The sequence below is a fragment of the Hippoglossus hippoglossus genome, chromosome 13 (assembly GCF_009819705.1).
Source record: "Hippoglossus hippoglossus isolate fHipHip1 chromosome 13, fHipHip1.pri, whole genome shotgun sequence".
Lineage (NCBI taxonomy): Eukaryota > Metazoa > Chordata > Actinopteri > Pleuronectiformes > Pleuronectidae > Hippoglossus > Hippoglossus hippoglossus.
Window position 1 is genome coordinate 11661841 of NC_047163.1, and position 14037 is coordinate 11675877.

Here is a 14037-nt window from a genome sequence, read left to right on the forward strand (position 1 = left end):
CCTCTGAGACCTCCCAGCGCTCATTTCATCACAGCTTCAGTGGAGTCTAGTGTTTGGATTTTTTAGCTTAGCTTTGGATAAGAAGAAACCCCCACCAATACACACACATGATATGTTAATTTATTACAGCCTACAAGAGAAAATGAGTTTCATCTTGTGTTAAAATCAAAATCCAATTAGTTTTGTGCTCAAGAGGTTATTCCCCAGATATTCTCATCATACAGCTAAAGAGCATTAACAGGAGGCCGTATACGCTTCTGAACGTGTTGAGGAAAAATGTGTCGTGAATAACAATCTCTGTGATCTGCTCACTAGATGATTTTGTTGTTGCAGGAAGTGCTGAACTCTGGATATCTTTCAGTCTCTAATTGTGTAACATGATCACACATTCTGAACGCCCTTCCTCATTAGCTGCTGTAGCTGTGCAGAGGCAATGACCTGCGTTTTATCCATCCAGTGCATTAAAAAGCTCCGCCAGCTGCTGAGTTTGCCCTCACGCTCCGGCCAAATGCATTTCCAAGGATAAATAAACAAAAAAAAACGGAAACAATTTGCAAATTATAGCAAATTGCAACCAGTTGTCTGACAGAGGCAAAAGCTGAAGGCTCACTCAGAACGTGTGTTTTGCAAAGAAAAACACTGTTGAATGAAACTTATAATCATAGCTGATAACAAAAGCAAGTTTATTTTGTCCCTCATACAAACATCATTACTAATGAAATCTGTATTAAAAGACATAATAAGTCAGTCGGGAAAAGGTTGGCCTATATAAAAAGCTGATTGACTTTTTTGCCATTGCCAGTAGAGGAGTTTGCCTTTCTGCTCTCTCACAACAACTTCTTACCAAATTAACGTGTTAGTGATCGAAGCCGATTAAAACCTGTGTCCATTGCATTTGACCCGGAAGTGAATGCAGATCGTATCCATTCACATTGCAGACAAAATCCAGATGTTTGCAGGTGTTAGTGGTTTTTTTTAGTGACTGTGTGCTTCAATGAGAAAGACCAAGTACTCAATAGATACAGCTTTCGATGTATCGATAGAGAAAAACATCTTGCGTTTTACCATCTGAAAGTCAAGGAAAGAAAATGAAGAGGACCAGAGTGGTAAGTTTTACCCGCTACGTCATTTTAAAAAGTTCACCACACTGCACATTACTTGACCTTTACAAGATTTCAACCTGCAAGTTTTGAAATGTCAAACCCTGTCCTGTGATGGGCTTTTAAGATTGAAAGACCACACACAACAACCGAGCACAGTCTCAGTATTAAAGTGAAAGCACACACAATGTTTTATGGTCGTCAAAGTAGTTGTATGAAGGCACGTCTTTATAATGTTTTACTATGTTATACAACATCACAATCATAAGCACAGGCGTCCCTCTAAATATAACACAGTTCGGTTTATTCATCATCGTAAAGTGCTGCCACTTCCTGCTCTAGTCACACTCACGCCTCTCTTCAGGTGTGAGTGTGTATAATGAACTCCGACACTTGAGTTTATCTCAGAGATCATTGGTTTCAAAGTACTGTAAAAACAAACAGTTGAAATAGCTCAATTTAAATATGATTTTTGATAAACGGAAAAATAATATTTAATGGCATTAGAAACGTACCGGAGTTTTAGCGTCAACTAACCTAACTACATACAATGGGAAAAACACATGATTGTGCTGCACCTTTGTGAAAGTCTGACCAAAATCGAGACAGGATGTCAGAAGAGGTGTCTACATGCAGTTTCTCAACTACCTGTGAAACCATATTTCCAAAAGTAAAGTGTGAGGTCTAAAGTTCACTGTTTGTAATTTGTTGAGGCTTTTTGACATGATCAGACTTTCTACGGAAACAGTGTTGTGTGACTATTCAGTCCATCAAATGTAATGAATCCTTTTAGAATCAATCCTTTCAGGTAGTGGGCGACTGGGTCAGGAGGTAGAGCAAGGCCGTCCAACAACCGGAGGGTTAGTAATGTAAAAGTGCTTTGATTGATCGAATAGAAAAGCACTATATAAAATACAGCCTTTAAAAAGCCAGGATGAATGCTATTTGGAATTCTTTGTATGTTGAACTGAAAACAAGTTTCTATCATAATAAAAGATAAGTGATCTTAACAAAAGATAATTAGTTGGCAAAACCTTTCTTAAAAAAATATATTTTGTCTTATAAATGAATAAATTCAAATCTAGTGCAGTAAGTTGCCTTGAATTTTTGAGTTTTCTAACTTTTTAATTTTTCTACAGTGTAAATGGCTTCAACAGTCAGTATAACTGTTTTTTATGTGACGTTTCTTTGGTCCTCGTGCCAGAGACAATCCAACTGTCATAAAAGAGACAGAAAAGCTCAGTGCACGAGTTGCTCCAGAGTTCATGAACTCACCCAGGGCAGATTTCTAAGTAGCACATAGTAATGTGCTACTTAGAAATCTGCCCTTTGAGCCTTACACTGTCTAGATAGAGTTGATGTAATGCATCTCATAAAGTCAGATTTCAACTTTTTATTATCACGCTGATGTAAAGTGTCTGGCTTCTGAAGACTGCAGAAATCATTTGAAAATGATGAAAACACTGTCACCAATGCTTTACTCTCATCTTTTTGCATCGGCTAAATTGAACTGTCAGCCCAACTAATACAGGTACCCGCAAAAACCCATTCGCCAACGTCCTTCTTTTTGCCTTTTTTTTCATCAGAGTCACCACAAATATGATTTACTGCTGCAGAGCCAGACTCTGAAACACTCACTTAGCCTCTATTATGAGAGAGAGAGAGAAAACAAACTGATGGATGATAGAAGCCTCTTTTGAAATGATCCTTAAAAAATAGAAAATATTCTTTCCCTCTCGCCGTTACTTGTGCTGCTGACCTCAGGTATGCATCCACGCTGTAAGGAAAATACACAGCATCCACAGCTGCAGTAAATATTTATCCAACACATTTAACAGATAGGTTGCAGACTCCCGTCTCAGATTCTTCTGTCATAAACACTGAAAGAGTTTCGGACACCGTGCTGGTGCAGGGTTGTTCTGGGTAAAATGATATGTCTGAAAAACCGTATTGTTCCTATCGGTGCCTGGCACAGAGCTCGTGACCTGAAAATCATGTCTCAGCTCACTTCTTGACAGTTTTAGTGTTTAGCACTTCAGTTTTCATACACTGAGTTGGTCTGAGGGTGATCAACATAAGGACTCAACACTATGTGACAGAAATATGATGAACAAAGAGCATTTTCAAATAATTCAGTATGGGTTCATCATGATTTACATCAACACTGGCTATTCCAAAGAAGTGAAACAAAGAAACCAGGCTTGTGTTTCCGTGACTTTTCTGTTGCTTTCTGCCCACAGAATTTCCATTTCCTTTACATACACTGCTCACATCTTTTTTTTTCCTTTTCAAATATCTCTCAGAGGCTTTGACATCTGCAGATCTGTTGTCTAACAGTTTATAACCATAACTCTCCACCCCTGTAGCCTACTTCCTCTGTTGTGCACATGTGCAAAAAAATAATCCTCCCTCCCTCCCTCCCTCCCTCCTACATGCTTTTTGTACTTCGTCTCACCCCTTCTCCACACCCCTCGCTGACATTTCAACTCTGCCTGTCCACGGCAAATCATCTCAGCCAGCTGACCATTACCTGTAATGCTCTGGTGATCATCTGAGAGCGCCATGTGTTACAGTAGTGGCTTGGCTGCGTGTCAGCGGCTGTGAAGAGTCTCTTGACGCTCGTCCTTTGACCCTCCTACACTGAACTCTGCCAAACCTGACACAGCTCTGGAATCTGTCGGAAACCTTTCACCCCGTGGACGTCTTTCTTTTTTACAGTGGAGACACACCTCTTACCAGAAACAACAGGTGAGGTCATTCTTGATTCTACAGCTCTGGATGTAAGGTGTCTGGGAATTATGAACTTTAAAAAAGAAGTGACAGCAAAAAAAAAAAAAAAAGGTTAAAATGTGACTCATTGTTGTTTAAATTCTTTTCAAGCAAGGTGCTAAAAGTATTAAATTGACTTTGTTATCTCACTCTGCTAGTTGTCTTTGAGTCCCCGGTGGACTTCAGGAGAAAGATGACACGCTTCAGGCTCTGTGAGTCTATGTTGCAAAAGCTAATTCGAAATGTTGGTTCTCAGGTGGTGGTTAGCTCAACAGCCTGGAGAGTGCATCAGGGAACTGCTTGAAAAGAGGAAATAGTTGAAATTCATGAGGATCTGCCGTACAGGTGGATTATGACACTTTTGAATTACAGACTCGGGATCTATAGAGCGTGAAATGAAAAGCACATTTCCAGTTCTTCTTTAAAAAAAAAGGTGGTTTGATACGCAGCACATTCTCGTCTAGGGAAGAAACGGCTGAAGTTTTGCTCTTTTAACGCCTCACTGGTGACAGGCTGTGTAATAACAACGAGGCTTAGTTCAGTTCATAATATTAACAAATACTGGCTCGGATGGACGAAAGGATGGGCTGAAGCTTGGACCAGAAGTAAGCCTCTATAAGGTCATGGATGCTTTTCATGGGAAAAATACATGACAAGTTCAATACCTGTTTTATGAGAAGAGAAAGGAAGTGAGAAGACGAAACTACATTTAAAAAACAAAAAACAGAACAGTTACAGGCCTGGTACGACAGTTTGCGATTAGTCATAAAGTCAGACTGATGACTAAACAGCAGCCGATGAATAGTTTTAGAAAAGGAAGGTTTCTGAATCAAACTTTCCGCTACTACAAATGTGGTGGTTTCCCGAACCACTTTGTTTAAAAATGTAATCCATTACATCGAAACCATTTCCACATGCATACACACAAAAAACACACGCACACACACTCATGCAGGAGCACATTATCATTTGCAGAAGATGGTCTGAGTCGAAATGGCTTCTCCATTATTGAATTTGGACCAGGCAGCCTATCCCTGGGCGGACATTAATGGCATTAGAGGCTTCCTGAGCCTATAAACACAACCGGGCCGAGCCTGCGTTAGGACCAAATGCCACAGAGACACAGAGCAAAGGCTTAATTTGATATTGTTGGATCTCACAGAGAAAAACTGAAAAACTCAACAGGATAAAATTTACATTTCTTAAGAAAATGTTCTTCAGCAACAAGGAGAGGAGATGTATGAAAAAATTCATTTACACAGGAAACAGTGCAATGACATCGAGGTTTAATAGAAAAATAAAAGACAACTTGAAAGTCTTAAAAAGAATGTAGTCCCATCAGTAAGTCAGTTGTTTGTATTTCCTCATCAAACCTGGATTTAATAATAAATATGCAGTGTTATGAAATCCACCCATCGCCTCATCTGGTCTGATGGTTGCCTGGGGATTGATCCAAACCAAGCATATTTATGCCTACTGTCATTCTTGGCCGAACCTCAAATCTAGCATGTCTTTGGAATGTGGGAGGACGCCCAAGTACCCAGAAAGAACCTTCACTCAGTGTGTCCTTCAGGAGTCTGTGAGCAACTGACTGATTTCTCCACTGTGTCCGGCTTTTTATCTTCCTGGTGACTAGTGACGCCACTTTAGGTCATTTTACAAAAAAAATCAAGGAATTTACATTAGTGAGAAATTAGTGACTTCATCATTTTCCATTCTCTGCTGACATTTATCTATTTGGCCTTTCTTTGCCATTTCAGCACCAGAACATTTTGAACAGGAAGCGACACAGACGAGTCTGGGATGTGTCTGCCTAACAGGTGGGAATCACTCCCACACAGCTCTGTAATGGACCAGGGTCAGACTGCGCGCCTGCAGCATAAATCTGGGAAGGAATTAATTATTTATTTCACGTAATGGATGAAGTTGCTTATTCTTCAAGCCACAGTAAACATTTGAATCCCCTTTGTCTGGGAGAGACGCTTGGGTCACTCACTGCTGATGGTTTCATCAGGCATTTAATGGAAATTTCACCCAAAAATAAAAATGCACTCATTATGCACTCACCACTTTGCCGATGGAGTGTTTGAGTCAACAAAACACTTTTGGAGTTTCAGGGGTAAAACAGTGTTTAAACGCGGACATTTTGGCTAAAAACATTGAATTTGAATGACACCACAGGAGCAGCATGGAGGCGTTTTAGTGGTCCCCATTTACTTCAATTGTATTGGATTTGGCTTTAACTCTGTTTATCCTTGGAACTCCAAAAGCATTTTTGAGTGATCTATCCCTTTGAGCTGGACCGTCAGTTGGTCTCTATGAGGATACATTTAGATTGACTGGTCGAGTCTGATGCTGCGCGGTGGTACAGTGGTTGGCACTGTCAAAGTAAGAAGGTTCCTGGGGCGGTCGTGTCTTTCTATGTGGAGTTTTCATGTTCTCCCTGTGTCTCTGTGGGGTTTTTCTCCGGCTTCCTCCCATAGCCCAAATACATTTTCAATTTAGAGACTCTAAATTGACAGTAGGTGTAGGTAGGAGTGTTATTGGTCTCTGTATGTTACCCTGGCTCTCGCCCCAATGTCAGATTGGCACTAGCTCCCTCCACAGCCATCGAAGGTTCAGCGGTATGGAGGCATGAATGGATGGATGGATGAGTCTGACTGTGGGATGTGTTGCACAGATAAACTGGAGTTGAGTCATATCAAGCACTGATTAAATGCAAATGCTCACTTTGCCAGATCAGTCACCACTGTCCCTGCCAGCCGCTCAGAGTCAGACCAACAACAATTTGTACACCCACTCACAAGAAGCAGCATTTACATAAACTACCGTGATTGGCTCAGGGGGTAGGGATTAGAGGTTTCCACATCGAATTCATCTGACACACGGCATTTACTCCTTAATGCTCTCAGTTTCCATAAAAAACAGGAAAATGCACGACATGTTTTCTCCATACAGAGCACTTGAGGCGATAAGGAGTCAATCTTGGCAATCGCATTTATTATTTCAACCGTGGATGCAAAATGTTCATCATCAGCGAGCGTGACTAAGTCTGCATCTTCTCGTGGGGGAAACCTCAACTCTCTGCTCACACACCATACACTGTGGAGCCAAAGAGAGTCACTTTGAGAAACATCACAGGACGACCACACCGTTCGCTCTCAACCATGAAATTGGATGGTGGGGCTAGAAAATGTCCAAGTTTGAGATATTGTAAGAATAAGCTTGTGTTGCCTATGTCACTTCTACTCATTCAAACTTCTTTTGATCTTTTCTCATGCTTGCAGGTGAATTTCTAACCAGGAACGAGACAGAAAACTAAAGGGGCAATGAACGCCACACAATCCCCTGGAGTGTGTGTTAAAATTGGAGCGAGCCCCATCAGTGACCTCCTGATGTCCGTTTACATCCTGGTTTTTATATTCGGTTTGGTCTTCAACGTGCTGACTCTGGGCCCCATTTGGCAACAAGTTCGGCGGCAAAACATTTTGGGCATCTTCCTGCTCAACCTGTCCCTCTCCGACCTGCTTTTCCTCTTCACTATGCCCCTGTGGATCAACTATTACCACATGGACCACAACTGGAAGCTGGGCGTTATGTCTTGCAGCGTAGCGGGCTTCTTCTACTACTCCAACATGTACATAAGCATCTTCCTGCTCTGCTGCATCTCCGTGGATCGTTGCATTGTGGTCACGTATCCGCTCCGCTCCAAGACCCATCGCACGTCTCGCTACGCCTGGGTGATGTGTTTCGTTGTTTATGCTGTAGTGGTGGTGATGCACATCATGGTGCTGATCCATGACAACCTCAAAGATGCCCACGATGACAAGAACAGCCATGACCGTTGTTATGAGACTTACCCCATGGAGACGCCCATTGCTGTGTTCAACCTGATCAGAGTGGCCGTTGGCTTCCTGCTGCCCCTGCTGGTGCTGGCGGTGAGCTACTGGAAGGTGCTGGCTACTGTGGGCCAGAGTCCAGGCCTGAGTGCCCAGGCCAAGAGGAAGGTCCGCATGCTGTCCTTCGGGGTGATTGGGATCTTCTCGATTTGCTTTGCTCCATATCACATTCTCCTGCTCGCACGTTCGCTAGCCTACTTTTACAGTGAAGACACAAATCCCAAAGGAAGCTATTGCCAGTTTGAGCAAAACATGCACTTCTTCTTCTCGTGCACGCTGGCGCTGTCCAGTCTGAACTGCGTGGTGGACCCCGTGCTGTACGCGCTGGTCAGTAACGGGATCCGGGAGGAGGTGAAACTGTGCTGCAGGAGGCACAGAAAGACACGGGCGGAGGGTTGTACTTTAGCTTCATACAGCAGAGGAAAGACAACTAATACTAATTTAATATAAAACGAGCTGCACATGAGTGGAAAAGTGCGTCTGCGCATTCGTTTGCATATGTGTTTGTGTGTAAGCATGTACATGATTATGCATAATACTGTAGCTGTTTAAAGTCATGTCTGCCTCTCCAGTTTTAGCCTGTGAGGATTGATGGATTATTCCTAATCAACCTTTGTGTGCGATCAGATATCCACTGAAAGAGCCGCATTGCCACCTTTGTTTTTCTCCTCCTTCATATCCTGCACGGAGGTTGAATAAAATGCATCTCAGAGCTCTGTAATTGGACTGTAGCCCCAGGTTCTGCTCTCCCAAGAGTTCTCCAGCGACGGCCACTTCTGTGTTTGCGAACGGACACGACTGCAGTTGAAGAGCCCTTGTGTTTTCCTTACAATCTATACAAGGATGTTGAGACTGTGATTGTGTGACCCTGGTATAAATAATGCATTAACTGTGATGCATGCTGTAAAAATAAGCCCTTATGAGCATGACTGTCTGACTGTCAGTAAAACGTGTTAAATGTGAACTCAAATAAACCAGTGGTTGGATCAGGTGCTCTGGTTTTAGGTTGTGTTTGGTTCATGCAGACACTGTGAGATGATCAGAGTTGCAGTTGACATTTTAAACATCTCCACAGGGAGTGAAGGGCTCAGGAAAGATCAGATGAGAGCCAAGCCGGTGCGTGGGTGATGAAAATACAAGACAAAACGAGCCCGAAAGACGAAACAAATTTTCTCTTGTTGGCTGTAATAAATGTACATAACGAGTGTGTGTGTGTGTGTATATACTTGTTTTTGTTGCCTCTTTTCCAGCATAAACAGTGACCAGAGTCCAGCCCTAATGACATCATTTTATGAGCTCCTGGTTAGGATTACTGGTAAGATGTGATGTGATGTGGTTAGGTTAGGGCAGTGATTCTCAAACTGTGGGGCGCGGAGGCATAACAGGTGGGGCCGCGACCGAGAGGGGGAAATGTGATGGGGAACTGTTGTGACGGAATCTTTTTTTACGGCGGAACAGTAAACAAAATCGTGCTTTCAGCGTAGCCATAGTGTTCGGTCAGCGACGTGGATGAAATGGAGAGATATTTGACAGGGACGAAAAAAGGAAAACAAGCCGTGCTTCCGAGACAGACAAGACACAGTGTTCAAAAATCAAGTTGAAAAGAAAGTATGACGAAGCCTATCTTGCTCTTTCGTGCGCTCCATCTGATGTGTGTGTGAAGCTGCACGTCGATACATCACCAGCTGACCACAGGACATATAAGCAGTATGGACAGTATGAACCCTGATGCGGTGTAGGATTCTCTTAAAGCCTACAAAGCCAATCTCTTGCGCAGTAGATGATGCACAGGCAGCCCAGTCTCCTGGATTATTACTCTGTTTGTCTTTCAAATCCTATTGAAAAAACAAGTGAAATAATTTTCAGTTAACTTTTGGTATTTGTCTGAAACCTTCTTTTACAGTTTCCTAATTACCTTGATCAAAAGAATATTCTAGGCGGCATTACTTGTTTTTAAAATATGTTATATTTTCAGGAGACGAGGCTGCTGTTGTTGTTCAGTGTTAAAAACTTGTTTGGTGGTTTGTTAGTTGGTTTTAACATTATGAGATAGGGCATTTTTGACTTCACTGCATTTTCCAAGGGAATAATTCACAGATCTTGATGAAATAAATTAGACATATTTGATTGAACTAATTGAATTCGCTTGATTGAAATTAAGGGGATTCTTTTCTAAATCAGGGGCCATAAAGGGGCCACAATTTACATAAAGGGGCCAATTATATGCAGTTATATGCCACACATCATTGATTATATTTTGAAAAGTGTTCCTTGTTCAAGCACATTGAGTAATTCAAAGAAGGCTTAGAAAATAGAAATTCTTCACAAGTTGTCACATCTATTCTTGGTATTTTTAGTAAGTGACCAGGGGCACTTCAGGGACCAATCAGATTTCAGCCAGGGCACAGTGCCCCTGGATCCGCCCCTGCTGCTCTGTGGCCTGGCGGTGGTATGTGCCTTCCTGAGTTCCATTCTATTTTTTTCTGAAGTCAGTCCCATGTAAAGCACCTGCTGCCCGAAATACTCGCTCGAGCCTTGTGTATGTTAGTCACTGGGTGAACGTGATCCCTGAACTAATCCTTAAAAGATTGATCAAAATGATTTATATCTTCAGTTGGAGCAAATGGCTTTAAGATGGTAAGTATTGATAGTTGGACTTGTTGGCCTGGGCTGAAAAAGGGCCTATCTCACACTGTTCAAGAAAGTGAAAAAAATGATCCTGGATCTGCCTCCTGATCCAGATCCTCACCAAAATGTAACAGGTTCTTCCCTGACAGCCAAGTTTCAAGATAATCCATCGCGTTTTCGCATGATCTTGCTCACAGAAAAACAAACAAGCATAGAAAACACAATGACAAGCCTCAACTGGTGATGTTTTATTTGCCACATCAGGTTTTCATCAGGTCCACAGCTCACTCTGTGCAAGAGGCAGAGAAAGGGATGGAAAAAGAAAGAAAAACCTATTCATACAAATCCATGTGAGGTTCAACAATGACGTCCTTCGATCTCTATTATTTGACCTCAGTATTCTAACCAGTCAAGGCTTAATGTAATATGAAGCAGCACTTCTTGAAAGAGCGACATGAAGTGCAGTTTAAAAACATTACCTGAGGCCGCACTCCATCATCTGGTGGCATTAGACCCAAGTTATTACATTTTCTGTCGACTGAGCTTTTAATGAGCGAAGTCAGGCTGTAGCCAGACTCCCTGGGAAATCAATAGTTTCATTGATTAGCTGCTGTGACTCATAAGCTCATAATGCAGGCTTGGTTTAAATGCATTATATACTCAAGCTATTTTAAGACAATGTTACATTAGCACTGAGTACTGTGTAACAAACAAAACAATAGAAAAAGTAATGTTTCATCTCCTCTGCTGTAAGTTATAAGCAATCACTGCTAATCAGTTAAAACCTCTGTTAAACGCTGGTTTCCTCCTTCACACTGTTGTTGTGTCTTTAATGAAACAGCCAGTCATTATAATCAAACTCCATTTTACACAGACACAACGCATTTCACAAGCTCAAACCCAGATTAGTTAGATTAGAGATTTCATTTGGATCACAATAGGCAGGATATTCGATTTTCCCAATGCAACTCACGCACTAGAGTTTGTGTTTCTGTTAGTGTTAGTGTATAGTAATGCATAGTCTTTACTGCCTACTTGAATTGATAAACAAAAGTGTTTGATATGTCTTTCGTTAGTTTTTTTCAAATTGGAAATAAAATCAAGTGAGCTTTATTTACAGCCCCAAAATAATCTATACGTCACCTTATATTCTTAAAAGAAATATATATATATAGACAAACAATAAACACTGCACTATAGGCGTAAGATTCATTAGATTTATAATAGTGAGAAAAAAATTACAATATTGAATGAGTAGATAACAAACATATAAAATTAATTGATCAGAGTGGTTTTCATGTGTTTACTACTTTTGCACAACTGTAAGGTTGAATATGCAATAATTAATACTAATCCTCTACGTGCAGTTTTCTTTGAGCTCTAAAAACATTGTGTTATCTTTAAAATTTGTTTGGTTTTCCAGTTTTCAAACTCAGCACTCATCAGCCTCGCCGCAGGCAGCAGGCAGCAGGCAGCAGCCAGCCGCTGTTATAAACATCTGATAACACATCAGCACACAGATCCTGCACAGCACCAAACATCACATACACTTGTAAAATCTAATCCAATTCCATATATATATATAGATTCTACCTTCATGAGGACGATAAGGTTCAGTTTTGACTGTCAGAGAGGTCATTTTTTTTATTTCTCTTGAGGTTATGTTTGCTGAGGTGATGAACTGGGCTACATTGTAATGATAGGTGTTTCTTATGATTTGACATCCCCAAAACACAAGGGGGAAATATTAGAAACACATTGCAATATAATAAAGTCCAGTAAACGACCACTAAATACAACCTTATTGATAGACATAAGATAGAATGGCACACTCTACAATGGTAGAGAGCATATACCTCCACCGAGGCCCAACACTCCATCATGTTTGTTTGGACCAACTATTACAGATCCATATAAACTGTTTATTCCCCACTGAATCCACATGATCTTCTCTACACACTGGTGATAGTTACACGTTTCTAGCTCCTATTTATTACAGTATGGCAGCTGGAAAAATCCTACTCACCACATTTTAAATCCACTAGGTCCGGATATGCACCAAAGTGCACACAGTCATAAATATGAGTCCCCTATATGTCTACTTTTTCCCCTAAATTATTCCCCAGGAAATCTGAGAACCTCTTGCATTGTTTAAAGAAAGTAAAACAAACAAACAAAGAGACCGGGGGTAATTAGCGCCTTTGTGTTACAAATGAGGTTTTACCAAAAAGTGTCAAACACACTAATTAATGCGATTTAAGTGTTGCGCTGGATTACATTATTCTATACAGGTTTATCTGATAAAGTGGCCAAGGAGTTCAAAACCAAAAACCAAAAACAGAAACATAAAGTTATTTCAGGTGTGTAATAAGTGATGAATTAAAAAAGTTACAAACAAGAGACACAGAATATTTCCCCACATTTTTAATTCACACACAAATTAATGAACAAACAAGTACGACATATTTTGACACCTGCATAAATATAAAGCCAGCCGGTTACTTTCTCTCTTTTTAATTGCGTCATTGTGCTTGAACACTCATGCAAGTTTATGTACAACAAACTTTAACCACAATATATGGGGGAACGTAATTCTAACTCATCACATTAGGGAGCTAGGTTTGTTTATACAAACAGGTCTCAGCCAGAATCCACTCAACCTTGTGTCAGGTTAAACATTAAAGTTTGCATATTCATGAAAATCAACCACATGAAGTGAATAAACTGGTGCAGCTCTCAGTCCTGTGGACACAGAAAGTCAGAATTTGATCTCTATAATTAAAAGAGGACAAAATATCAACTCTGCATCCTAATTATTTTTCATCTTTGTGTTGTTTGAATGGAATTTTTCTACATCATAGCGTCACACTTGTTGCTGTGAGAGGCAGAAAAATAATACTTTAATTTGGACTTTTACGTCCACAGTGCAATAATTTACGTGTAATTGTTTTTGCACAGTTTGTTGGCTATTTGTTTATTTTAGTTTCTTATTTTTAAGAGCCGCATCATAACTGATCAAGATGCTTCACACTCCTCATTTTCAATGCAGGTGACAGGCTGATATCCCCCCTTTTAAAATGACATGTAACCTAAAATTACAACTTTATTCTCATAAAATCAGGACTTTGTTCATGTAAAATTACAACATAAACAACCTCATTCTCCAAAATATTAGATTTTTTCCCCTTCAAGCGGCTCTGGTTTGAAATGAGGAAACGACTCAGCTGAAAAATGCATCAAAAGCAACAAAATGTGATGAAGTGTGATGTGGGTATGTCAGTCAAATGACCACAAATGACACTCAGCAAATAATCAGAGTGTTGGTAGATAGATGGAAGATAGATGATAACCAAGGAACGGACACTGTGCCTGGTATGAGGGCAGTTGAGGAACTGACCTCCCCTGTGAAGAACGGAGCAGTGACTCCTGCAGACCCTCTCAGAATCACCACCAGGGAAAGAATCAGACTGAGTGGAGTTGACCGCAGTCTCGTCTGCTGAGCAGCAAAGTAATGTGATTGTTGAAAGGTGACAGTTGGCCTCAGGTGCATTGGCTGGAAATCTGGGTCTTGTCACCTTCAGCTAAAGCTACACTGGGTCACTTGGTTCCTGTCAGTAGGCTGACCAATAGATTCTGGTTAT

General features: G+C 40.9%; 1 protein-coding gene across 1 annotated transcript; it reads left to right on the forward strand.

The window, feature by feature from the left end:
* The first annotated feature begins 3556 nt into the window (after positions 1-3556).
* On the forward strand, positions 3557-8975 carry gpr184 (G protein-coupled receptor 184). Its single transcript, XM_034604286.1, has 2 exons — positions 3557-3848; positions 7157-8975. The coding sequence occupies exon 2, from the start codon at positions 7199-7201 to the stop codon at positions 8216-8218; it is 1020 nt and encodes a 339-aa protein (XP_034460177.1). The 5' UTR covers positions 3557-3848; positions 7157-7198; the 3' UTR covers positions 8219-8975.
* Positions 8976-14037: the final 5062 nt, after the last annotated feature.